The sequence below is a fragment of the Bos grunniens genome, chromosome 14, assembly GCF_055505025.1.
Source record: "Bos grunniens cultivar Pamir isolate PY7600 chromosome 14, Bosgru_T2T1.0, whole genome shotgun sequence".
NCBI lineage: Eukaryota > Metazoa > Chordata > Mammalia > Artiodactyla > Bovidae > Bos > Bos grunniens.
Window position 1 is genome coordinate 69,538,355 of NC_141178.1, and position 27,302 is coordinate 69,565,656.

At 42.0% G+C, this 27,302-nt stretch overlaps 1 protein-coding gene and 1 pseudogene across 44 annotated transcripts in view; one reads left to right on the forward strand and one right to left on the reverse strand.

Moving 5' to 3' along the window:
- The window catches only part of LOC147359629 (uncharacterized), a 675,420-nt gene extending 651,937 nt beyond the window's left edge, over window positions 1–23,483 (reverse strand). For 12 of the 44 annotated variants that reach the window (XR_015141005.1, XR_015140998.1, XR_015141000.1 and 9 more), the window contains exon 1: window positions 22,795–22,973. Coding sequence is in view for 32 of the 44 variants with exons in the window: in XM_086337323.1 (XP_086193449.1) it covers window positions 22,795–22,892; window positions 23,215–23,446 (330 nt within the window). In the remaining 12 variants the exon portion in view is untranslated. Of the gene's footprint in view, window positions 1–22,794; window positions 22,974–23,214 lie in introns of those variants that run through there. The other 32 variants (XM_086337305.1, XM_086337304.1, XM_086337303.1 and 29 more) reach the window with 10 other exon arrangements.
- LOC147359644 (serine/threonine-protein kinase MARK2-like) lies at window positions 15,013–17,195 on the forward strand (annotated as a pseudogene).
- Window positions 23,484–27,302: the final 3,819 nt, after the last annotated feature.

Consider the following 27,302-nt stretch of genomic DNA (forward strand, 5'->3'; position numbering starts at 1 on the left):
CCTGAGACAGATAATTCTTCCACACTTTCACACATCAGATTCCACTTGTGCCTGGGTGCATGTGCTAACTAACGTTAGTTCAGTTCAGTTCAGATCAGTCGCTCAGTCGTGTCGACTCTTTGCGACCCCATGAATTGCAGCACGCCAGGCCTCCCTGTCCATCACCAACACCCGGAGTTCACTCAAACTCACATCCACCGAGTTGGTGATGCCATCCAGCCACCTCACCCTCTGTCGTCCGCATTCCAGCCATCTCATCCTCTGTCGTCCCCTTCTCCTACTGCCCCCAATCCCTCCCAGCATCAGTCTTTTCCAATGAGTAACGTTAGACACCCTTCAAACATCACTTGCTGCGGGACACATGCGCTGACGTTAGATACCTCCTCAGACAGCACTTGCGGTTGGGCGCATGCGCTGACGTTAGACAGCCTTCAGGATTCCTGGCCGTTGGGCATCACTGGCTGTTGGGCACATGCGCTGACATTAGACACCCTGTCTTTGCCTTTGGGACTCACGGGGGGTTGGGCGCATGCGCTGACGTTAGACACCCTTCAGGAGTCTTTGCCTTTGGGAATCACTGGCTGTTGGGCGCATGCGCTGCCGTTAGACACCCTTCAGGAGTCTTGGCCCTGGGGAATGACGGCGGGGGTGGGGCGGGGGTGGGGAGGGGGGGTGGGGGGGGGGGTTGGGCGCATGCGCTGACGTTACACACAGCCTCAAACGTCACTTGCAGTTTGGCCAATGCGCTGACCTTAGACACCCTTAAGGATCACGGGCGGGCAGTTGGGCATCACTAGTGGTTGGGCACATGCGCTGGAGTTAGACACCCTTCAAGGATGAATAGCATTCAAGGAGAGTTTTCAGGGAGGAACACATTTCAGCAGGAGACAAGAGCCAGGTTCCAGAAAGTAGAGAGCATTGGAATTTAAGAAAAATGCTTTCCCAGGAGGGCAGGCTCTGCAAAGGGGCCTAATGGGACTGAAGATAAAAGCAAACAGGCTTAGAAAAGAGAAATGTACCTATTTTGTTTTTTTCTTAATTTATTCCATATTATTTTATTTATCCCCTACGCAGATGGGAACTGCTCAAGATTTTGGAGCAGTACGGGATACAAACTGAGAAATGTGCTTTCCAGACGGTTCTTTGGCAACTCTAGGAAGAACAGATGAGTCGATTGGTTCAGGGCAGGGAAGAGACTAAAAGCAGAGTGAAGCTAACTAAGACCAGTTCATTTTCTCCTTGGTTTGAATTAAAAGTAGGGTCTGATGTTTGGAAGGGGTCTTAAAGGTCACTTGGTGCAGCCTTGGACCCTGTGCCAGACAGTAATGGGAGACACAGAAATGACCCAAGGGGTTAGTGAAGAGCTCAGCTCCACAGCAGACAGAGAGGTGCAGGGGAAAGACCTCAGGCCTGGGCACCCGTCCCTCCTGCCCAGTGAGCAGAGCAACCTCAGGCAGGATACTTTCTGGGTCTTGGTGCCTTTCTCTGTGAATATTAACTTTCAACGGACAGAGATGTAGTGATAACAAAATTATACCTCCTACCCACTGTAGCCTGGGCTACCTAAGTGGTGCTGGTAGTAAAGAACCCGCCTGCCAACACACGAGACACAGAAGACACGGATTTGATCTTTCAGTCAGGAAGAGACCCTAGAGTAGGGCATGGCAACCCCCTCTAGCGTTCTTGCCTGGAGAATCCCATGGACAGAGGAGCTAGGAAGGCTGCAGTCTACAGGATTGCACAGACTCAGACACAACTGAAGTGACAGCACACACACCCACTGTGGCCTAGCACGGGGTACACACACCACCTCTTGGTTGCAGCCAAAATCTTCGTGCTTTTTTCACTCATCCATAGGACCAAATTTCATCTCCTAAAAACACACAGGGCATGTTTGATACCAATTTCCTAAGACAAATACTAGAAGATAGAAACCATGTTGCCACAAGTCTTACCTTTGCTAAAGAACATTAAATATCACCCTCCTCAGATAACATATTTTCCAAAGCACTTATCTTTGCAATTCCTAATACATGCACTGTGATGCCTAAAATGGTCTTTAAAATAAAACCATATTCCTGTGTATGGTGAGGGTTAGGCTCTCACTAATGCAGTTCTGAGTATTTTACTCCTACAGAGTGAGTTCATTTGGCTAAGCGGAAGAGAGGGGCTCTGTTGCTGACCTCTAGAGACTTCTGAACCCTTTTGCATTCCTCCACATGCTAGTCTGACAAATTCTCAAGTGTACTCTAGGACAAGGCATTAGGAGAAAAAAAAATGAGAATCACTGGTTTAAGACACATGTATCAGTGTTTGGCTGACTACCCAAAATAAATTACGATTAACAAGATTAAAATAACTTCAACACTTCATGTTAAAGAGGCAGGGATAAGCTCTCTCTAAGGCAGTGCATAAAAGGGCAGAGCAGTTTTCAGTACAAGCAGCCTGGTCTTGGGACCCTTGGCCTCCCATAGGAGGAAAGAAAGAAAACAGGAGGGAGCACGTCATGCCTGTCCCATCAGTGTGGAGAACAGACTTCTGCTTTTGAAAACGGGAGTCTCTCTTCCCTGACTCCACGGCCCACAGCAAACACACTCAGCAGCATGCATTATTGACCCCTCACTCTGGACCAGGTTCTGTGTGAGGTCTTACAGATGGTAAGGTGATTAAACCATCACTGTTGCTCTCAAGCAGCTGGAAGTCTGACTGAGGAGACTGTTAGAGAACAAGTAAGACTAAGGCAATATAACCTAGTACATGTAACAAGGATAAGCAGAACCTAGATTTTGTACTTAAGGTCTAAGCAGGGGGCCAGAACAGCTGTTAAGAGCTAGGGTGGAGATTTCATTCAAAGTGCCATTGGCAGTAGCAAGCAGTCACGGACAGCTCAAAACTAAAATTTCACAAGGATTTCACCAGGCTGAAAGATCAGGCAGGGAATTCCAGGCCAATGGAATAACATGCCCAAAAGCTGACTGGTGGGAAAGCCCAAAGATTATCAAGGAAAAGGCAAATATACCTATGGGATTTAAAACCCCTAAATCATGTGGAGTCAAAGAAAGGCTTTTAACCACGGAAATTACACAAGAGATTAAGTGGAATCCTCCAGAACCCTGTAGAGAAGGAGGTGGAGGAGCGACTCCAGAGTCAGGGAGAGCTGTTAGAAGACATGAGACCAGGTCACAGATGGAGCCCTGGATTAGGGCCGTGTCTTTAGGGATAGAGAAGAGATGGTGGGTTTGGTAGATATTTTGGACATGTAGCCAAATCAAGATGTACCACATTCTTGAGTAAATATTTGAACATGACACTGTGCTACTGTTGAGGGCCCAACAATTAAAGCAAAGGACGGGTCCTAATACCTCCCAGCACAGACACAGATGAACTACTGTGAAAGAGAGCCACCTTATTGAGGCATTTGTGCTGTGCAAAGATGCCAGGAGAAAATTAAATACTTTATTTCCCTATGTATTTATGAAGCACTTCACTCATCCCAAATTCTCATTTATTGACAGGCACCGTAATACACTCCCTACATACATAATCTCATTTACTATCTTAAAAAAGGCTAGTGCACTGGGACGACCCAGAGGGATGGTATGGGTAAGGAGGAGAGAGGAGGGTTCAGGATGGCGAACACATGTATATCTGTGGCGGATTCATTTTGATATTTGGCAAAACTAATACAATTTGTAAAGTTTAAAAATAAAATTAAATTAAAAAAAAAAAGAAAGTAAAAAAAAAAAAAGGTACTATATTCAAAGCAACAAATTAACTGCCGTGAAAAAAAAAAAAGATGAAAAAAAAAAGCTTTTAAAAGCAAGTTTTATTATTGTACATATTTATAAACAATAAAGCCTAGTTTTATTGTTTAAGTACCTTGCCCAAAGTCACAGTTAATACACTGCTGGCTTACACATACAGAGAAGCATAGCAAGAAAGTATTTCAACAAATATTAAATTGAATTTTAAAATCTCTGCATCCCAGAAGTTTATGTGGCCCAGTCTCTGACCATTAAATAAATCCCCAAAGGAGATAGTTTCTTTCATACATTGCTGGTGGAAATGAAAATTGGTGTGCTCCATGTGGAAGGGAATTTGGAGATAGTTAGCAAAATTTCATACACACCGACCTTTTGACTCAGCAATTTCACTTCTAATCCAGCAGCTACACCTTCAAAAATATGAAAGTAAATGTGAACATTTCTTCAGCATTGCTTGCATATGCAAAATACTGGAAACAACCTAAATGTCCATAAATTGAAGAGTTACTGAATAAACTATACTCCATCCATACACTGAATGGTAGATAGCCGTTAAAAAAGAGGTGTGTGGGGGTGGGGGGGACAACTTCCCCAAATTGGTATGGAATGACTTTAATGATCTGATTTTTAAGTGAAAAAGAGCTGTCTAAACTGTTTTCTGTAGAGTATGTTATAGCAAGAATCCTCTTAGGTCATTTTAGCCAGATCCCCTTTTTCTCCCTGTAATGTTTTCTCACCCACTGCCTTAGTCTCTGGCTATAAATCCCCATTGGTCCAGGTTGTATACAGAGCTGAGCCCAATCTCATGACTCCACTGTAAAATCCCACTACAGTGGTCCCTCCACCTACCATGATGGTCCTGAACAAAGTCTGCCTTACCATCTGTAACACACATCATGGAGTATTTTTTTCTTTAAGATTAGCAAATTTGTTTTTGGTGCAAGACTGTGAGTTAGAAATTTGGAAACTAGTTTACGTGTATACTTGGATTATAGTAAGTAAATCTGTGGTGAAAAATGTGGGCCAAGTTTCTCCCAGTCAGAGAAAGGAGCTGTAAATAAGGAAAGAAAGTGACAATAAATCCACTGATGTGGGACTGGGATTAGGACTATTAGCATGAACTCATAGTTGTAATATGTGTGTGCGTAAATAGATACAGAAATGAATATGTATGTATATTTTTCATTAGTAAATAAATCATTTCATAGCTATCTTTGCTGAGAAATCCTAGAAGCAGTAACATATCAGTAGCAATAACTATAAGTAGTGCCCATCCTTTGGTTTATAAATATCATTGTTGGATAAAAGGAAATAGAGATCCTTAAAGATATAGGAAATTGGAGGACAGAAGCATTAAAAATTATATGTGTAAGATGAGCCTGGAATATTTATGGAACCAAAAATTAGGAAGGAAATGTTCAACAAATGATGTGAACACGTTGAGAAAGACACATGGACTAAATTGAATAAGCTCCCACTGACTAAATCTGGGACAGTTTGAGCAACAACATAAATACAAGTATAGTAATGGGTTATAACCCACAGACTAAAAGTATGAAAGGAGAAATTAAGAATAACACAATAACAGTGGGAGACTTTAATACCCCACTCACACCTATGGATAGATCAACTAAACAGAAAATTAACAAGGAAACACAAACTTTAAATGATACAATAGACCAGTTAGACCTAATTGATATCTATAGGACATTTCATCCCAAAACAATGAATTTCACCTTCTTCTCAAGCGCACATGGAACCTTCTCCAGGATAGATCACATCCTGGGTCATAAATCTAGCCTTGGTAAATTCAAAAAAATAGAAATCATTCCAAGCATCTTTTCTGACCACAATGCAGTAAGATTAGATCTCAATTACAGGAGAAAAACTATTAAAAATTCCAACATATGGAGGATGAACAACACCCTGCTGAATAACCAACAAATCACAGAAGAAATCAAAAAAGAAATCAAAATTTGCATAGAAACTAATGAAAATGAAAACACAACAACTCAAAACCTGTGGGACACTTTAAAAGCAGTCCTAAGGGGAAAGTTCATAGCCATACAGGCATACCTCAAGAAACAAGAAAAAAGTCAAATAAATAACCTAACTCTACACCTAAAGCAGCTAGAAAAGGACGAAATGAAGAACCCCAGGGTTAGTAGAAGGAAAGAAATCTTAAAAATTAGGGAAGAAATAAATACAAAAGAAACAAAAGAGACCATAGCAAAAATCAACAAAGCCAAAAGCTGGTTCTTTGAAAGGATAAATAAAATTGACAAACCATTAGCCAGACTCATCAAGAAACAAAGGGACAAAAATCAAATCAATAAAATTAGAAATGAAAATGGAGAGATCACAACAGACAACACAGAAGTACAAAGGACCATAAGAGACCACTATCAACAATTATATGCCAATAAAATGGACAACGTGGAAGAAATGGACAAATTCTTAGAAAAGTACAACTTTCCAAAACTCGACCAGGAAGAAATAGAAAATCTTAACAGACCCATCACAAGCACGGAAATTGAAACTGTAATCAAAAATCTTCCAGCAAACAAAAGCCCAGGTCCAGATGGCTTCACAGCTCAATTCTACCAAAAATTGAGAGAAGAGCTAACACCTATCCTACTCAAACTCTTCCAGAAAATTGCAGAGGAAGGTAAACTTCCAAACTCATTCTATGAGGCCACCATCACCCTAATACCAAAACCTGACAAAGATGCCACAAAAAAAGAAAACTACAGGCCAATATCACTGATGAACATAGATGCAAAAATCCTTAACAAAATTCTAGCAATCAGAATCCAACAACACATTAAAAAGATCATACACCATGACCAAGTGGGCTTTATCCCAGGGATGCAAGGATTCTTCAATATCCACAAATCAATCAATGTTATACACCACATTAACAAATTGAAAAACAAAAACCATATGATTATCTCAATAGATGCAGAGAAAGCCTTTGACAAAATTCAACATCCATTTATGATAAGAACTCTCCAGAAAGCAGGAATAGAAGGAACATACCTCAACATAATAAAAGCTATATATGACAAACCCACAGCAAACATTATCCTCAATGGTGAAAAATTGAAAGCATTTCCTCTAAAGTCAGGAACAGGACAAGGGTGCCCACTTTCACCATTACTATTCAACATAGTTTTGGAAGTTTTGGCCACAGCAATCAGAGCAGAAAAAGAAATAAAAGGAATCCAAATTGGAAAAGAAGTAGTAAAACTCACTGTTTGCAGATGACATGATACTCTACATAGAAAACCCTAAAGACTCCACCAGAAAATTACTAGAACTAATCAATGATTATAGTAAAGTTGCAGGATATAAAATCAACACACAGAAATCCCTTGCATTCCTATACACTAATAATGAGAAAACTGAAAGATAAATTAAGGAAACAATTCCATTCACCATTGCAAAGGAAAGAATAAAATACTTAGGAATATATCTACCTAAAGAAACTAAAGACCTATATATAGAAAACTATAAAACACTGGTGAAAGAAATCAAAGAGGACACTAATAGATGGAGAAATATACCATGTTCATGGATTGGAAGAATCAATATAGTGAAAATGAGTATACTACCCAAAGCAATCTATAGATTCAATGCAATCCCTATCAAGCTACCAACGGTATTCTTCACAGAGCTAGAACAAATAATTTCACAATTTGTATGGAAATACAAAAAACCTCGAATAGCCAAAGCGATCTTGAGAAAGAAGAATGGAACTGGAGGAATCAACCTGCCTGACTTCAGGCTCTATTACAAAGCCACAGTTATCAAGACAGTATGGTACTGGCATAAAGACAGAAATATTGATCAATGGAACAAAATAGAAAGCCCAGAGATAAATCCACGCACATATGGACACCTTATCTTTGACAAAGGAGGCCAGAATATACAATGGATTAAAGACAATCTCGTTAACAAGTGGTGCTGGGAAAACTGGTCAACCACTTGTAAAAGAATGAAACTAGAACACTTTCTAACACTATACACAAAAATAAACTCAAAATGGATTAAAGATCTAAATGTACGACCAGAAACTATAAAACTCCTAGAGGAGAACATAGGCAAAACACTCTCCGACATACATCACAGCAGGATCCTCTATGACCCACCTCCCAGAATATTGGAAATAAAAGCAAAAATAAACAAATGGGACCTAATTAAACTTAAAAGTTTCTGCACAACAAAGGAAACTATTAGCAAGGTGAAAAGGCAGCCTTCAGAATGGGAGAAAATAATAGCAAATGAAGCAACGGACAAACAACTAATCTCAAAAATATACAAGCAACTCCTACAGCTCAACTCCAGAAAAATAAATGACCCAATCAAAAAATGGGCCAAAGAACTAAATAGACATTTCTCCAAAGAAGACATACAGAGGGCTAACAAACACATGAAAAGATGCTCAACATCGCTCACTATCAGAGAAATGCAAATCAAAACCACTACCAGGTACCATTTCACGCCAGTCAGAACGGCTGCCATCCAAAAGTCTACAAGCAATAAATGCTGGAGAGGGTGTGGAGAAAAGGGAACTCTCTTACACTGTTGGTGGGAATGCAAACTAGTACAGCCACTATGGAGACCAGTGTGGAGATTCCTTAAAAAACTGGAAATAGAACTGCCTTATGATCCAGCAATCCCACTGCTGGGCATACACACTGAGGAAACCAGAAGGGAAAGAGACACATGTACCCCAATGTTCATCGCAGCACTGTTTATAATAGCCAGGACATGGAAGCAACCTAGATGCCCATCAGCAGATGAATGGATAAGCAAGCTGTGGTACATATACACAATGGAGTATTACTCAGCCATTAAAAAGAATACATTTGAATCAGTTCTAATGAGATGGATGAAACTGGAACCTATTATACAGAGTGAAGTAAGCCAGAAAGAAAAATACCAATACAGTATACTAACGCATATATGGAATTTAGAAAGATGGTAACAATAACCCTGTGTACGAGACAGCAAAAGAGACACCGACGTATAGATCAGTCTTATGGACTCTGTGGGAGAGGGAGGGGGGTGGAGATTTGGGAGAATAGCATTGAAACATGTATAATATCATGTATGAAACGAGTTGCCAGTCCAGGTTCAATGCACGATACTGGATGCTTGGGGCTGGTGCACTGGGACGACCCAGAGGAAGGGTAGGGGAGGGAGGAGGGAGGAGGGTTCAGGATGGGGAACACGGGTATACCTGTGGTGGATTCATTTCGATATTTGGCAAAACTAATACAATATTGTAAAGTTTAAAAATAAAATAAAATTAAAAAAAAATCCATGAATCCATACTAATACAAAAAATAAATGAATAATAAGTGGGGATGAAGGACTTGCTCTTCCTTACAGTATAATTCAGTTAATAATTTTATAAGGAATGATGAATATTAAAAATGACCATTAGAAAACACCACAGTGAACACTGTTGCAGAGAAGTAATCATTGAAGGATGCTAAAGTTAATGGGCAAAAGTGAGATGAGAAACAGGGTATTTGAATAGTCTCAAAGTATCTCCCCACAAGATATTTATGCATGACAAATGCGAAAACACATTTACAGTGGATAATTCTATCATTCAGCACCTTAACCAAGTGATCAAAATCGATATCATTAGTGGCACAAACTGCACTCATGCACCTTCTGAAGTGACGCACAGACAAGGATAAAGGTCATAACATCAGTAGTGATCTTGCCAAAAATCCTTTATCCCTTCTGATGAGACAAATCCAGGCTGAGAGGCACTTGATAAGGTAACTAGTAGATTGTTGTTGTTTAGTTGCTAAGTCGTGTCCAACTCTTTGCAACCCCATGGACTGTATCCCATCAGCCTCCTCTGTGCATGGATTCCCCCAGGCAAGAGTACTGGAGTGGGTTGCCATGTCCCTCTCCAAGGAGATCTTCCCAACGCAGGTATCAAAGCCACATCCCCTGCATTGGTAGGTGGATTTTTTACCACTGAGCCAGCTGCTGCTGCTGCTAAGTCACTTCAGTCGTGTCCGACTCTGTGTGACTCCATAGACGGCAGCCCACCAGGCTCCCCCGTCCCTGGGATTCTCCAGGCAAGAACACCGGAGTGGCTTGCCATTTCCTTCTCCAATGCATGAAAGTGAAAAGTGAAAGGGAAGTCGCTCAGTCGTGTCTGACTCTTCGCAACCCCATGGACTGCAGCCTACCAGGCTCCTCCATCCATGGGATTTTCCAGGCAAGAGTACTGAAGTGGGGTGCCATCGCCTTCTCCAACTGAGCCAGCAGGGAAGCCCAATAAGCACTAGATAGTATTTCTCAAAAGTGTCAAGGTCATCGTGAAAAAGGAAAGAAAGAAGGAAGGAGGAGGCAAGAAAGGAAAGGCAGAAAAGAAAGTAACAAAAGACCAAAGATTTCACAGATTGGGCACACTAAGAAGATAGATAACCAAATTAATCAAGAAGTCTAAACTGGATCCTAGACTGCAAAAAGGACTGATCCAGTCTAGTTGAACAACTGATAAAATTCAAATATTGTCTATAATAACTACTTTCTCACTGTTAGTTTCCTGATTTTAATCATTGTAATATATAAGATATTCACATTAGTAGAAGCTGGTTGAAGGCATGTCAGACTTTTGTATTATTTTTCCAGTTTCTATAAGTTCTAAATTCTTTCAAAATAAGAAGTGAAATACATACATATCCAAAATCCCAAAATGGTCTTATTGCTGTTGTTTCATCATTACGTCATGTCCAACTCTTTGTGAGCCCATAGACTGTAGCCCACCAGGCTCCTCTGCCCATGCAGTTTCCCAGGCTGGAGAATACTGGAGTGGGTTGCCATTTTCTTCTCCAAGAATCTTCCCAAGCTAGGGATCAAACCCATATCTCCTGCATTGGCAGCTGGGTTCTTTACCACTGAGCCACCAGGGAAGCCCACATTAGTACCATACTGTTCTGGTTTTTACAGCTATGTAATGTCTTTTGAAATTGAGAAGTCTGAGTCCTCCAACTTTGTTCTTTTTCTAAATTGTTTTGGCTATCCTGGGTCTCTGTATTTCCATAAGAATGTTAGGATCAGCTCATCAATTTCTGCAAAGATGCTGGGATTGTGTTGAATCTGTAGATCAATTTGCTGTCATGTGAATAATACTAAGTTTGTGATCTATCAGTATATGATGCCTTTTCATTTATTTAGGTCTTCTTTAATGTCCATAAAAAACCTTTCTCTGGTTTAATACTGTTCATTTTTTAAAACTCTTCCTCCCTCTATGATTAACTTCTTTTGAACTTCACTCATTTAACATGGATCTGTTTCTGTATCTAATTATACTCCACGACCTATGTCTATTCTGCACTGATGCTGCACTATTTTACCTACAACAGCTTTGCTGGACACTTTGAAATCAGAAAAGGAAAGTCTTTCTATACTTGTAATAATCCGTTTTTCTCAAAATCTCTTGTCCTCACTCATTCTCCCATATGAATGTCAAAGTTATCTTAAGTTCTGAAAGAAAGAATTCCACAGCAATCTGAATTGGAGGTACATGTTCCCGTTCATTTAAGGGACTGGACTCCTTTATAGCACTGAGAATACCTTTACTTGTTCAACTTTTCTGTTATTTGTTTTTCAACAATGTGTTATATTTTTCTTTATGGGTTCTGTGAGGGTTAATTTTGTGCATCACTTCTCACCCATACCTGATCAGGTGACATTTTAATGACACTTTGGACTTGGAATCGATGTTGGAATGGCTTAAGACTTCTAGGGATGTCCAGATGAGGTGAGTGTATTTTAATAGCACATGACAAGGACATGAATCTGGGCGGGGGTGGACAAAAGATGGAATGTATAGACCAAACTGTTCCCCCTCAAAATGTATATACTGAAGCCCTAACCACTAATTTGACTGTATTTGGAGATAGGGTCTATAAGGAGGTTAGTAGTTAAAAGAGGCCAAAGGGTGGGGCCTTAATCCAATAGGAAGTGTCCTTACAAAGAGAGGAAGAGACACCAGAACACTCTGTCTTTATGTGTACACAGAGAAGAGGTTATGTGAGGACGTGACAGAGGGGCCTGGGGGGCTACAGTCCTGTCCATGGGGTTGCAGAGGAGTTGGACATGACTCAGCGACTGACCAACAACAACAATAGGAGGTGGCTGTCTACAAGACAGTAAGTCTGATCCAAACCAACCTTGACAAAAATCTTGATTGTGGACTTCAACCCTCTAGAACTGTGAAAAAATATTAATTTCTGCTGTTTAAGGCACAAAGTGTGTGCTTTTCTGTTATGGTACCCTGCTTATTAGGGCTTAGTAGGTGGCACTAGTGGTAAAGAACCTGCCTGCCAACGCAGGAGACACAAGAGATGCTGGTTCAATTCCTGGGCTGGGAAGATACCCTGGAGGGAGGGCATGGCAACATACTCCAGTATTCTTGCCTGGAGAATCCCATGGACAGAGGAGCCTGGCGGGCTACAGTCCAAAGCGTTGCAGAGTTGGACACAACTGAAGCAACTTGGCACATATGCACACAGATTTACTAATACAAGGTTCTACACATTTCTTAATTTTTCCAAGATATTTTGTACTGTAATATTATTCAGGCAGTATCTGGAATTCCGGTTCTGAGACTTTTCTGCACCTATTACTAGTGTTCCTCAGTTCCTTTTCTTGAAGCCTGCTTGTAATGTTACTGCCTCACATGAGTTTATTTTGTAGCTTCTGCTATTTAGCTGCTTCATTCAAAGGGACCTGACCCTGGTTTACCTTCATATTGGAGGACAAAGATTTCCAAATGCTATCTTTGAGAGACCAATTTTAGAGACCATTTTAGAGACCAATCACATTTCTCCCCCAAAGTAAACAAACAAACAAAAAGTATTAGAAATGGTTGCTATATGTTAGTCTCAAATTAAAAACAAAAAGTGGAGCTACAAATCAGTTACAATAGTACTAGCTTTTCAATTTCTTTTTTCTAAGCTTCTAATTTTATACTCATCTTTCAGGGTCATATCTTTTTATCTAGACAGTGTGTTGAAAAGCAGAGACGTTACTCTGCCACCAAAGGTCCATATAGTAAAGGCTCTGCTCTTCCCAAAGTTTGTGAGACCTGGACTGAAAGAAGGAAGAGCACCAAAGAACTGATGTCCTTGAACTATGGTGCTGCAGAAGACTCCTGAGAGTCCTATGGACAGCCAGGAGATCAAACTATTCAATCCTAAGGAAAATCAACCCTGAACTTTCATTGGACGGACTGATGCTGAAGCTGAAGCTCCAGTATTTTGGTCACCTGATGCAAACAGCCAACTCATTGGAAAAGCCACTGATGCTAGGAAAGATGAGGGCAGAAGGAGAAGAGGGCATCAGAGGATGTGATGGTTGGATGGCATCACTGATACAATAGTTGAAGTAAACTCTGAGAGTTGGTGATAGACAGGGAGGCCTGGAGTGCTGTAGTCCATGGGGTTGCAGAGCGGGACATGACTAGATGACTGAACAACAATAACACAGCTGATTGACAATACTGTGATAATTTCAGATGGCCGGAAAAGGGATTCAGCCATACACACACATGTATCCATTCTCCCCCAAACTCCTCTCCCATCCAGGCTGCCACATATCATTGAGTGGAATTCCTTGGGCTATACAGTAGGTCCTTGCGGGTTATCCATTTTAATTATAGCAGTGTAGCACTAGTTTTTCTAATCATCCATTTATCTCCTTTTACCAGAGATCTTCATCTCTTCATAAGGCTTAGAGTTACTGTTGAGGATCTTTCATTCCAACCTGAAGGACTCCCTGCTCAGGAAGGTCGGGTGGTGGAGAATGCTCGCACCTCTCATGAACTGGGAATGCCTTAATCACTGTTTCATTTTCGAAGGACAGTTTTGCTAAACATAGGATTCTTGGTTAACAGCTTCTTTCCTTCAACGTTTCAAAGACACTGACCCATGTCATCTGACTTCTGAGGCTCCCGATGAGAAATCTGCTCTTGATCCTCCTGGAAAATCTTCTCTCAGCTTCATAAACATTAATAATGTGCTTTACTAGTGTCTCACACAATAGGACATTCTCCTACAGTTTCATCAAGTCAGTTAAATCATCACTTTGCGACCAGAGATTAAGGAAAAAGAACTGAATATTTCAAGTGTAGACATTATGAGATCCTTTACTACTACTACTACTACTACTACTACTACTACTAAGTCGCTTCAGTCGCGTCTGACTCTGTGCGACCCCATAGACGGCAGCCCACCAGGCTCCGCCATCCCTGGGGTTCTCCAGGCAAGAACACTGGACTGGGTTGCCATTTCCTTCTCCAATGCATGAAAGTGAAAAGTGAAAGTGAAGTCGCTCAGTTGTGTCTGACTCTTCGTGACCCCATGGACTACAGCCTACCAGGCTCCTCTGTCCATGGGATTTTCCAGGCAAGAGTACTGGACTGGGTTGCCATTGCCTTCTCCGATGAGGTCCTTTAAATTATTATTAATTATTCAAACTAGAAATGAAAAAGTTGCTGAAGCCTCCTACAGGTTTTAATTTCTATCAAAGGGAATGCCAGTCTCTAATATATTAAAAGAAAAATCTCCTTGGGACCTTTTTCCTAAATGTAAAGGGGCCTTCAACCTGAAAAGGGAGAAAACCCCTGGGTTTATCCCTAGCCATGATTGGTCTGTTGCTTGCTCTGACCGCACAGGGAATCACTGTGATGAAACTCACAAAACACCCTTTATAAGACCCCCAGCTGGGTGCAGATTTTGTCCACAGAGCCCAGGAAGCTGATTTTGGTGACCTGATGGCTGGACCTACAGTTAGCGAGCTTTTGTCCGTGATTTTGTGATTTTGTTGATTTTTTTCCTTTTACTCTCTTTTTTCTTTTTCTTTTTTTCCTTTGTTATTTTCTCATTTTTTAAATTTGTGTCTGATCATTTTTTTTCTTTCATTTCTAGTTTCTCCTCATTTTTTTTTGTTTTTTCCCATTTTCCCCCTTAGTTCTTTTTCTCATTTTATCTTATTTTTTTTAGTTAGTGTAGCTAGTATTAGTAGAGAGAGTATCATTGATATAGTTAGAATATTTGGTATAGATAATATTGTTAGCATAGATAGTATAGTTAGTGTTAGCACTGTTAGTACCATTGGTATACTTAGCAAAAGTTTGTATAGTTAATACTTTATTAGCATAGTTAGTGTTAGCACTGTTAGCACAGTAGTGAGCATTAATATAGTTGTATAGCACTGTTTGCATATGCAGTATTGCTAGAACAGTTAGGATTCTTAGTGAGGGCTTAGTGGTAGTGAGTATACTTAGTGGTATAGTTAGCATAGTTAGGTAATTAGTATAGCTTAGTGGTATTTAGTATAGTTACGGATGCAAGACCTCATGGCCATCTCCGCTAACAAGATTGCTCATATTGATTATTATGAGATATTTCAGACAATTGGTGAAGGCCACATCGCCGAGGTGAAGTTGGCCCAGCATGTTCTGACCAGGGGAGAGGTATCTATCAACGCCATTAACAAGACAAATCAGAGCTCCTCCAGCCTAATGGAACTGTTTTCAGAGGTTAACAGCATGAGAATCTTAAACCACCCAAATATTGTCAAATTCCTGGAAGTGATTGATACTGGAGACTCTGTTTATACTATAGGAGTACCTCAGCGGGGGAGATGTGTTCACCCACTTGGAGGCCAGAGGCCGCAGGACGGATGGGGAGGTCCGAGGCCTCTTCCGCCAGGTGGTCTCGGCTCTGCAGCACTGCCACAAGGGGGCGAGGTGCACTGGGACTTGAAGCTGGGCAACCTCCTCCTCGATGCCAAAAACAACGTCAAGATCTCCGACTTCGGCCTTAGCGACCAGTGGCCCCCAGGAAAGAAGCTAGACACTATCTGCGGCCCCAGTTCATGGCCCCAGAACTCTTCCTGGGGAGGCCTTACACAGGCCCAGAGCTGGATGTGTGGAACCGTGGCGGCGTCCTATACACCATGGTAACTGGATCCCTCGTCTTCAGGGGACAAGATTTCTGGGAGCTGTGGCAGCCTGTGCTTAGGGGGCAGTACCATGTGCCCAAATATCTAATGAGATAACAGACTTCTAGAAATAATGCTAACACTCACCTACCAACAGAGGTACATTAGAAGATGTTTGGCGGCATCCATGGCTGAAAGTGGGCCAGAAGTCACTCCTGCCAGCCTGTGAAGAGCACCCTGGGGTGACAGTGGAGATGATACTGGCTGGTGCAGGGACCAACTCCAGGGCTTAGACATAAGCAGCGGCAGTGACGTGAATGAACCCAAGGTGAGGGCCCACACCATCACTGTGAGGCCGGCCATGACCTCCAACCTCAGCAGCCAAGAACATAAGCCTGCCCCCAGCCCTGAGATGTCCATGCTTATTCCTGCCTGGCTTTGGGAGACCATTCAGCAGCAGGAAAACCAGGAGTCAAGGGAGAAGACCAGAGAGCCTGCCACTCCCCAACCCTGCCCGGAAGCGAGGACCGTCACGCCCAGCCCAGCCCCCACCACTTGCAACACCCGCGATGACAGCAGCCCCTGAGCCACCAATCACGCTGGTGACCTCCACGACACGTGCGGGACCAGGCTCACCTGCGACACCTGCAGCAGGCGTGACAGCAGCCACACCCGTGATACCAGCGTTACCCGTGGCACCAGGGACACCCGTGACACCATCAGCACCTGCGACACCATCAGCACCTGCGACAGCTGCGATACCAGAAGTACCAGCTTCACCTGTGACGCCCTAAGCACCCAGGACACCACTGGGGCCTGCAATATAGATGACACCCGTGGTACCTGCGATACCTGTAACAGCAGAGTCACCAGTGACACCTGCCTCACCAGGGACACCAGAGACACCCGTGACATCAGGGGCACCCGTGACACAGATGGCACTCATGGCACCTGTGACACCTCCAACACCAATGGCACCCATGACATCGGTGGTAAAGTCCCAGAAGGAATCCACTGCCTCCCGGACGTGCCTGATGTGGGAAGCTCCACCCTTGTTGGGCAGCCTGAGAATATGTCCCCAGTCACTCCCTCTGGCCTCACCCAGAAAAAGAAGGGGGTGGCTGGGAATATCTGGAGATGTCTACCTAAATATCTTTACTGTGGGCTGCCCAGCATGAGGGCTAATAATAAAGTGATACAAGAAACAGCCAATGGATGACCTGCCAAGCTCCCTGAGACCTGGTCATGTTCCCACCCGGATGATGGGATTCAAATCCAGCACCTCCACCGCCTTCAGAAAAGCCTCCTATAGAAAACCCTGGCCAGCTCAGATGATGCTCTGGAGTGGTCTGGGCGACCAGAAGAGGCACCACCCTGGCCTGGCTGCCCCTCCTCCCCTGCTGGGTGAAACTTCAGAGACTGGACTGTCCCCTGGGGCATGTCCCCCATCCTCCACACTTCTGTCTTTCATGTTGGTGGGGGAGGCGATACTTATTGCCAACTCCTTGGTTTTCTCTTGGTTAAGTCTTACTAAACTTTATGCTCCAAAAATACGTATTGCACTGCTTTGCGTTCTCTCTCGTTAGAGAAGTGTGTAGTCATGTAGTACTTAGCGTTAATGACCTAAGAATTAGTGCAATCATTCCCAAGAGCAAATATTGCTGCCCTGCACTGCAGGCCAGACATGCAGAAAGAGTGTATTATCCCCCTGCACTGACATTACCTAATATTTTCAGAAGGGGCAAAGGAAACTTTTGGTCCCTGCGCTAGGGCTAAAAGGACCGGGACGTCTAGGATAGGATAATAAGTCCTGTGAACCAGCCAGTGTGTGGTGTGGTCAGGCTCCTGTGCGGATGACTTTCCTGAATATCCTGCAGGAGCTGGGCTCTCTCCTTCCCCTATGGGGAGGGACCCTGATGTGTGGCGTTTTTAAAATTTTTTTGATGTGGATCATTTTTAAAGTCTATTGAACTAAATAAAATGACGGGTAGAGGAGAGGAATTTTGGCAGTCCTTGCACTAGGCAGAAGGAAGAGAGATGAATGAATCATAGTCTGTGCCCTCTGGGTTTGCTCACGCATGTTCTGCATTCTCATGCATGCAGATATTCATGTTCTGTTTTACCTCTACCTTAAGAAGCTCTATGTGCCAGTTATTAAAATTGTTATTAAATTATTCAAATAATAATATAATAATAAATTATTTAATTGTCATTAAAATTATAGGTCCTGGGGTCTAATCTATAACATTGTTTAACATCTACCATCTAATTAGCAGCATAGCCATGAAAGACTTGTTTATCCTTTCAGCTATTCAAAAAAGTGGAGATAGTATTTACTCCGAAGTGTCAAGTGAAAGTGAAAGTTGCTCAGTTGTGTCCGACTGAGTCGTGACCATGGAACACTCTAGGCCAGAATACTGGAGTGGGTTGCCATTCCCTTCTCCAGGGGATTTTCCCAACCCAGGGATTGAACCCAGGTCTCCCGCATTGTGGCGGAATCTTTACCAGCTGAGCCATAAGGGAAGCCCAAAATGTCAAGGTGAAGTTAAATTAAACAAGGCAGGTAAGGTAAGCTTAAGACAGTGCGGTATAATAAATCATTGCTACAAGTATTATACTTTTTCTAGCATTTGTTTATCAGTGGAGACACCATTGCTTAGGGCTGGATGATTCTGCTCTATGCAAATCTTTTCTAGAGTGTTTCTGCCCACTAAATACCAGTAACGTCCCTCAAGTCACTGGAATAAACCAAACTGTCCCCAGATATGTTCAAACATGGAGAACAAACTATTATGCCTCCTGGTTGAGAACTTAGATGGCAAACTTCTTAAGGACTGGTTAATTTTCGTGTTCTCAGTCTAATACCGTGATGAGCACAAAACTCAATAAACACCCTCAATAGAAACAAGTAGAGAATGAATAAAACAATATGGCTTTATACATATGCTTGAAATGCCTCCATATATATTTATAACTTTTGTTTTGTATATGGTTCTACTAAATGTCAAGGATCCCTCATTAAATTGCAGGTAGTTCCGAGGGGAAATACTCTCAGCTGTTACGCACGTCAAGGTGGGTGGATGCCAGCTGTGATAAAAGCCCTGCAGGAGTAGTTCACGGGACAGGAAACATGGAGAGACAGTAGTGTTCAATATAAATTCAAAACTGAAAAGCTGTGTATGGTCTCTAATTGTCTCTCTGCAAAAATCTGTGTGTTAAAATAACATGTGTGATGATGGGAGCCCAATGGGAGACACATCTCTTACCTCCATTTTATTCTAAAAGAAATTGAAACCCAAGGTCCTTTTCCATCTATCATCCTTTTTCCCTCTTTCTTTCTTACAGGATTACACCACATCCCATATTTCTCTTTCCTTGGTAATCATTCTTCCTGAGAAACTAATCTGAAATTCTTTATTTAATACCAATTTTTATTTAATTAGTCAAATTCTTTTCATAATTCCTTGAGAACTCATTCCCCAGGAATGAATGCTCAATGTTTTTGCCCTCAACTCTCTAAAAGCCAGTGGACTTCTGAGCACTTTGGTTTTCTATCCAGCTCTCTCAAAGCACTTTATTCTCAAGAACATATCCATTCTCATAGCCTGAACAATGACAACTTACCTTTATTTGAGTACTTACCATCATAAACCCCAAACTCGCAAAGGTTAATTCTGTAAAAAAGATTCACTACACAACTGACAATTTATAACAGTTAGTCTACTTTTAAGATCCCTCCCCACTTAACACACAGATCTGCTAATGTACTGAGACAACTGAGGCAGCATACACTGCTTAGCACATGCATACATCTGTTAGCACCACGAAATATAAGAGCAAATCCATTTCAGGAAAGAATTGTACATCTTGTAAAAGATGCAGGATTTCATGATATCAAAGCACAGTTCAGACACTTAGAAAGGCACTCATATGGAAGAGTTACTTCCGTGAACAAATGAAGATAAATTTACAGGGATGATGACACGACAGATACTTCAAAGACTTCACACTGATTTCAGTATCAAAAAATTAAGAAAGATTCTTAGAAAAAACTGATGAACCTTCACAAATGTTTTACAGATTTTGTCCTCTTTGTAACTGTGTCATAACAGTAAACCTGGAGAGCTTGAATAGCCAAACAATCTTGAAAAAGAACAAGGTTAAAGGTATCACACTTTCTGATTTCAAGCTTCTTGCAAAGCTTCCATGGTGGCTCAGACAGTGAAGAATGTGCTTGCAATGCAAGAGACCACGGTTCAATCCCTTGGTCGACAAGATCCCCTAGAGAACAGAATGGCTGCCCACTCCAGTATTCTTGCCTGGGAAATCCCATGGACAGAGGAGCCTGGAGGGCTATAGTCTATGGGCAGCAAAAAGTCGGACACAACTGAGTGATTATCCCGCTTTCACACTGTAATCAAAAGTGTAGTATTTTCATAAATGCAGGCAGAACAATGGAATAGAATAGAGAGCCCAGAAATAAACCCTCACAATCATAGGCAAATGATTCCTGATAAGGAAGCCAAGCCCATTCAGTGAGAAAAAAGACAGCATTTTCAACAAAGGGTTGTGGGCAAACTAGATATCCACATGCAAAAGAACAAGTTGTACCCTTACCTTCCACAATACACAAAAAGGAACTGAAAACAGATCAAGATCTAAATGCAAGACCTAAATCTATAAAAGTCTTAAAAGACAGAAGAAAACCTTCGTGACATATTTCACTGTAATTTCTTAGAAATTTAGGTGAATTTCTTTTTTACTCCACCTTCTTAGTAATCCCTGGCTGGCTTTGAAAATTGAATAAGACAAAACATAGGAGAAAATTATAAATGTATTTAATATAAGTCTTAACATGGGAGCCTTTACAAGAAAATCAAGATCTGAAAGAAACAGTGAAACCTGAAAATTTTTACACTAGATTTGATGAAGAGGAGATAGTCATGGAGAAATATAATATGGCAAAGAGCAGAGGTAAATGTAGTATACTGAGGGAAACAGCCTATTTGGAGTCTTTCTGGCATTCTTTTGTCTTTGGAGATGAGGATGCACCTTTGCCATCTATAGAGAAAGCACTTCTCACTTAAAGAGTATTATGACCTACTTCAGAGGTGAAGGGTGAGCAGAGGGTCAAAGTAACCTTCCTGCTACTGCTGTTTTCTCAAAGTCCTTCAACTTAAAATGCCAAGGGGTCATATTTTAGTGTAGCATGGTCTGAACTCTGTAAGACAGGACACCAAAAGCATACACAAAGTTAAAAGAGATAAATTGAACTACACCAAAATGTAAAACTTGTGCGTCAAGGACACAACAGAATGAAAAGATAACCCATGGAACAGAAGGAAATATTTGCTAACAATGTATCTGACAATGAGTCACAATCCAGAATATACAGACAACTTCTAAGATTCAACAACAGAAACAAAAACAACCTGATCAAAAATGAGCAAAGAACTTGAAAAAACATTTCTCCAAAGAAGATAAATGAATGGCCAAGAAGCATACAAAAAGATAGACAACATCTCTAGTCATTAGAGAAATGCAAATCAAAACCACAGATATCCAGCTCATACCCATTGAAGTGGTTACTATAAAAAGAAAAGAAAAGAAACAACCATTGACAAGGATGTGAAAAAGCTGGAACCCTTGGGCACTGTTTTTATGTTTACGGCTGTGCTGGGTCTTTGTTTCTGGGCATGGGCTTTCTCTAGTTGCTGCAAGTGGGGAATACTCTCTAGATACACTGTGTGGGCTCAGTAGTTTCAGCATATGGGCGCCGGAGCACACAGGCTCAGCAGTTGTGGCCCTCGGGCTTAGTTGGGCAGAAGCCCAAAGGTGGAACGAACTCAAAGGTCCACTGATAGATGATTGGATAAACAAAATGTGATGCATGTATACAACAGAATATCACTGAGACATAAAAAAGAAAATTCTGGCATGTCCTATAACCTGTATAAACCTAAAAGACATAATACTAAAATAATCCCGTAAGAAAAAGACAAATACTGTGTGATTGATTACACCTATAGGAAGTATCTAGGTACTCAAACCCAGAGAAATAGAAAATATAATACAATGGGACTTCCCTAGCAGTCCAACAGTTAAGACTCTGCCCTTCCACTACAGGGAGCACAGATTCAACCCCTGGTCAGGGAGTTAAGTTCCCACATGCCTTGCAGCAGGGGCAAAAAGTAAAAAAAGAAAAAAGAAAGAAAATATGGCAATGGTGGTTTCTAGGAACTAAGAAGAAGTAGACATGGAGCATTGTTTAATGGTTATAGAGTTTCACTCTGCAAGTTTAAAAAATTCTGGAGATTGGTTGCACATAAATGTAAACAAACTTAATACTATTGAACTGCACACTTGAAAATGATTTAGATGATATTAATACATTTTACATTAGGTGTATTTTACCACAATTTTTTTAATATCAAAAAGATAGTTCAAAGGAAACAATGACAGAAATCTAAATGACCTTGCATGCAGATTGCTTGCCAAAAGAGTCTTTAAAGTGTCACTCCACGATAAAGAGTCCAAGACAGACTTTTTTTTACTATGTATTAGGTTTGTGTATAAAAGACGACACAAGATTCAAATCAATATACCAATGATTTGTTAAAAAAAAAAAAAAACCACTTTGTGATGACTAAAAGATTAAAAAATAAATATGCATTTATACAATTTTTCAGAAAGTAAGACAGACTGTAGATTCTCAGAGACTAGTGCACAGATTCACTGGGTATATGGTAACAGCAACAACCAGAAATTAATTCTTTGTTCATTCTAAGAATTAGTGGCCAGTTGGAATTGGAATATAAATTGCTTTAAATATAAGATACAGATAACTATAATTACTTATTTCCTTTTAAGTTTTTCACTATTTACTGGTAAATAGTGGTATTGTTCTCTATGAAGTTATTTAAATGATCTTTTCACTATAAAGCTCTAAATAATAAAGATCTCCTTCAGTTATGTCCTCTGTACAGATTACTTTGAACTCCATCTTTGGACCAGAGCAGTCTAAGTTTACGTGGGTTTCTCTTACCTTGGAGGTGGGGTATCTCTTCAGGGTTCCTCCAACAAAGCGCAGCCGCTGCTCCTTACTTGGACGACTGGTATCTCCGCACCGCCACCCCTCCCGACCTTGAACGTGGAAGAGCTCCTTTGGCCCTCCGGCGCCCGTGCAGCCAGCGCGCCTTGGATATGGGGCTGCCCCTCCCAGACGCCGCCCCTGGCCTCGGACTGGGTAGCTCCTCCCAGACTCCGTCCCTGGCCTCGGACTGGGTAGCTCCTCCCGGCCGCCGCCCCTGGCCTCGGACGCGGGGAAACTCCTCCCGGCCGCCGCCCCTGGCCTCGGACGCGGGGAAACTCCTCCCGGCCGCCGCCCCTGGCCTCCGACGAGGGGTAGCTCCTCCCTGCCGCCGCCCCCGACCGCGGACGCGGGGAAGCTCCTCCCGGCCCTTACTGCGCCGTCGCCGCCTGGCACTCTGGGACGCTGCCCCAGACCTCTGATATGGGGTAACTCCTCTTCGCTGCGGCCCCTCGGGAATGGGGTCCTCCAGGCTTCTGCCCTTGACCTCGGACGTGGGGTAGCTCCTCTCGGCCACGCCCTGCGCGCCGTCGCAGCCGCCCGCGCCCTGCGCGCCGTCCCAGCCATTAAAGAATGTGACCTGAAATGTGAAGTCAAGTGAAAGCATCACTTGAACAAGTAGAAAGTAGTGATACTTTCTATTCTTGATGTCGAAAATCTTCTATACTTGATGCAGAAAATCTTCTATACTTGATGTAGAAAATAATAAGAATCCCAGGGACAGGGAAGCCTGGTGGGCTGCCGTCTGTGGGGTCGCACAGAGTCAGACACGACTGAAGTGACTTAGCAGCAGCATGTTGGTCATAGATTTTTCTTCCAAGGACCAAACATCTTTTAATTTCAGGGCTGCAGTCACCATCTTCAGTGATTTTTGGAGCCCATAAATAAACTCCCTCACTGTTTCCATTGTTTCCCATCTCTGCAAGTGATGGGACCAGATGCTATGACCTTAGTTTTATGAATGTTGAGATTTAAGCCAGCTTTTTCACTCCTTTTTCACTTTCATCAAGAGGCTCTTTAGTTCCTCTGACTTCCTGCCATTAGAGTGGTATCATCTGCATATCTGAGGTTATTGGTATTTCTCCTGCCTATCTTGATTCCAGCTTGTGTTTCATCCAGCCCTACATTTCACAAGATGTACTCTGCATGTAAGGTAAATAAGCAGGGTGACAATATGCAGCCGTGACATACTCCTTTCCCAATTTGGAACCAGTCCATTGTTCCATGTCAGGTCTAACTGTTGCTTCTTGACCTGCATACAGATTTCTCAGGAGGAAGGTCAGGTGGTTTGGTATTCCTACCTCTTGAAGAATTATCCACAGTTTGTTGTGATCCACACATGCAAAGCCCTTGGCATAGTCAATAAAGTGGAAGTAGATGTTTTTCTGGAATTCTCCTGCTTTTGCTATGATCCAATGGATGTTGGCCATTTGATCTCTGGTTCCTCTGCCTTTTCTAAACCCAGCTTGAAATCTGGAAGTTCTCAGTTCACGTACTGTTGAAGCGTGGTTTGGAAAATTTGGAGCATTGCTTTGCTACCGTGTGACATGAGTGCACTTCTGTCATAGTTTGAACATTTTTTGGCATTACCTTTCTTTGGGATTGGAATGAAAACTGACCTTTTCCAGTCCTGTGGCCACTCTGAGTTTTGCAAATTGCTGGAATATTGAGTGCAGCACTTTCACAGCATTACCTTTTAGGATTTGCAATAGCTCAACTGGAATTCCATCACCTCCACTAGCTTTGTTCATAGTAATGCTTCCTAAGGCCCACTTGACTTTGCGTTCCAGGATGTCTGGCTCTAGGTGAGTGATCATGCCATCATGGTTTTCTGGGTCATTAAGACCTTTTTCATACAATTTTTCTGTGTATTCTTGCCACCTCTTCTCAATATCTTCTCCTTTTAGGTCCATACCATTTCTGCCCTTTATTGTGCCCATCTTTGCATGAAATGTTCCTTGGTATGTCTAATGTTCTTGAAGGGATCTCTAGTCCTTCCCATTCTATTGTTTTCATTTATTTCTTTGCATTGATCACTGAGGAAGGCTTTCTTATCTCTCCTTTCTATAGCTTTCCTTTTCTCCTTTGCCTTTCATTTCTCTTCTTTTCTCAGTTTGTAAGACCTCCTCAGACAAACATTTTGCCTTTTTGCATTTCTTTTTCTTGAAGATGATCTTGATCACTGCCTCCTGTCCAATGTCATGAACCTCTGTCTGTAGTTCTTCAGGTACTCTGTCTATCAGATCTAATCCCTTGAATCGATTTGTCACTTCCACTGTGTAATTCTAAGGGATTTGATTTAGGTCATACCTGAATAGTCTAGTGGTTTTCCCTACTTTCTTCAATTTAAGTCTGAATTTTTCAATAAGGAGTTCGTGATCTGAGCCACAGTCCGCTCCCGGTCTTATTTTTGCTGACTCTATAGAGCTTCTCCATCTTTGGGCGAAAAAAATATATATAATCAATCTGATTTCAGTATTGACCATTTGGTGATGTCCCTGTGTAGAGTTGTCTCTTGTGTTGTTGGAAGAGGGTGTTTACCAGTGCTTTCTCTTGGCAAAACTCTATTAGCCTTTGCCCTGCTTCATTTTGAACTCCAAGGCCAAACTTGCCTGTTACTCCAGGTATCTCTTGACTTCCTATTTTGCATTCCAGTCTCCCATGATGAAATGGACATCTTTTTTTGGTGTTAGTTCTAGAGGTCTTGCAGGTTATCATAGAACCATTCAACTTCAGTTTCTTCGGCATTAGTGTTTGGAGCATAGACTTGGATTACTGTGATATTGAATGGTTTGCCTTGGAAAAGATTCATTGAAAAAGACCCTGATCCTGGGAAAGATCAAAGGCAGGAGGAGAAAGGGACAACAGAGGATGAGATGGTTGGATGGCATCATCAACTTGATAAACATGAGTTTGAGCAAGCTCCAGAAGTTGGGGATGGACAGGGAAGCCTGGCGTGCTGCAGTCCATGGGGTTACAAATAGTTGGACACCACTGAACTGAAATAAACTTGCCTTGGAAACAAACAGAGATAATCCTGTAATTTTTGAGATTGCACCCTAGTACTGCATTTTGGACTCTTTTGTTGACTATAAGGGCTACTCCATTTCGTCTAAGGGAGTCTAACCCACAGTAGTAGACATAATGTGCCGGGGACCAGCCCCGGCTGATCCAGGGTATTCGAAGCGGGGACGGCGTCGGCGAGGATCAGGAAACAACTGCTTAATTAAACGTTAATTAAGGATATAAAGAGTAATAGAATGAGGATAGCTCAGTGAAGAAATTCAGTGGAGAAAAGAGGCTGAATAATTCAGCCAGAAGGTAAGAGAAAGAACGACATGGTGAGACCAAGTTTCGGTGAACAAGGCCCACACTTTATTTTCCAAAGTAGTTTTTATACCTTAAGTTATGCATAGAGGATAATGGGGGAAGGGGTAGAGTCATGCAGTAAGCCAGGCTTTCTTCCTGCAAACTTATCATATGCAAAAGTTTAGGTGATTTGCATCATCTTCTGGCCCGGAGGCCTTTTTCTCTAAAGGTGATTATTCTAAAGTCAGGCGCCAGCCTCCAAAAAGCATTAGATAAAGTTGCATTCCTACAGAGCAAAGGTGTGGTGGGCTATAACAAGAAAAAGAATTAATTCAAGGGTCCCAGGTTACAAACATTAAAGCTACTATTTACACCAATTATATTAATCAATACACTGCCAGGGACACAGCAGGTAAGGGATATGGAGACTTAGCAGCAAACATTGGCCCAACAAGTGAAAATCCCTTCACCAATACAATTTCTAATCAATCTTTTGACTGCTCAAAGGAATCTGTATTTAGACAGTTTAGAACATCTCATGCCTCTCACAGTTTGGAGGCTCTGAGCAATCACATGTGGCCGGAAAAACCTATTCAGGCAGGCTAGAGGACTTCCAAGGGAGTTTGTAGGTTGAAACACTGTCACACCCAGGAATTATTAACTGGAGCTATAAGCTAACTCTTTTTTCAGAGAGGTAGTGGGGGACAGCCCCCCGTAAAGTCAGAGGTGTAGGTGAAAGCACAAAGCAGAAAGTAGGCAGACTCTGGTTTGGGGGGTAGATTGCTCGAGAATTTCCAGGGAGACTCCTGAGGCTTGATCCCGCCTTTGCGTATGCCAAGCCTCCTTCCTCATGACCTTTGCCAGAGGCGGAGCTCGCTCCCCGCAATAATGGTCATCTGAATTAAATTTTCCCATTCCAGTCCATTTTAGTTCCCTGATTCCTAAAATGCTGATATTCACTCTTGCCATCTCCTGTTTAACCACTTCCAATTTTATTTTGATTCACGGACCTAACATTCCAGGTTCCTATGCAATATTCTTCTTTGCAGCATCGGACTTAACTTCCATCACCAGTCACATCCACAACTGGGCATTTTTTTCGCTTTGGATCGTCTCTTCACTCTTTCTGGAGTTATTTATCCACTCTTCCAGTA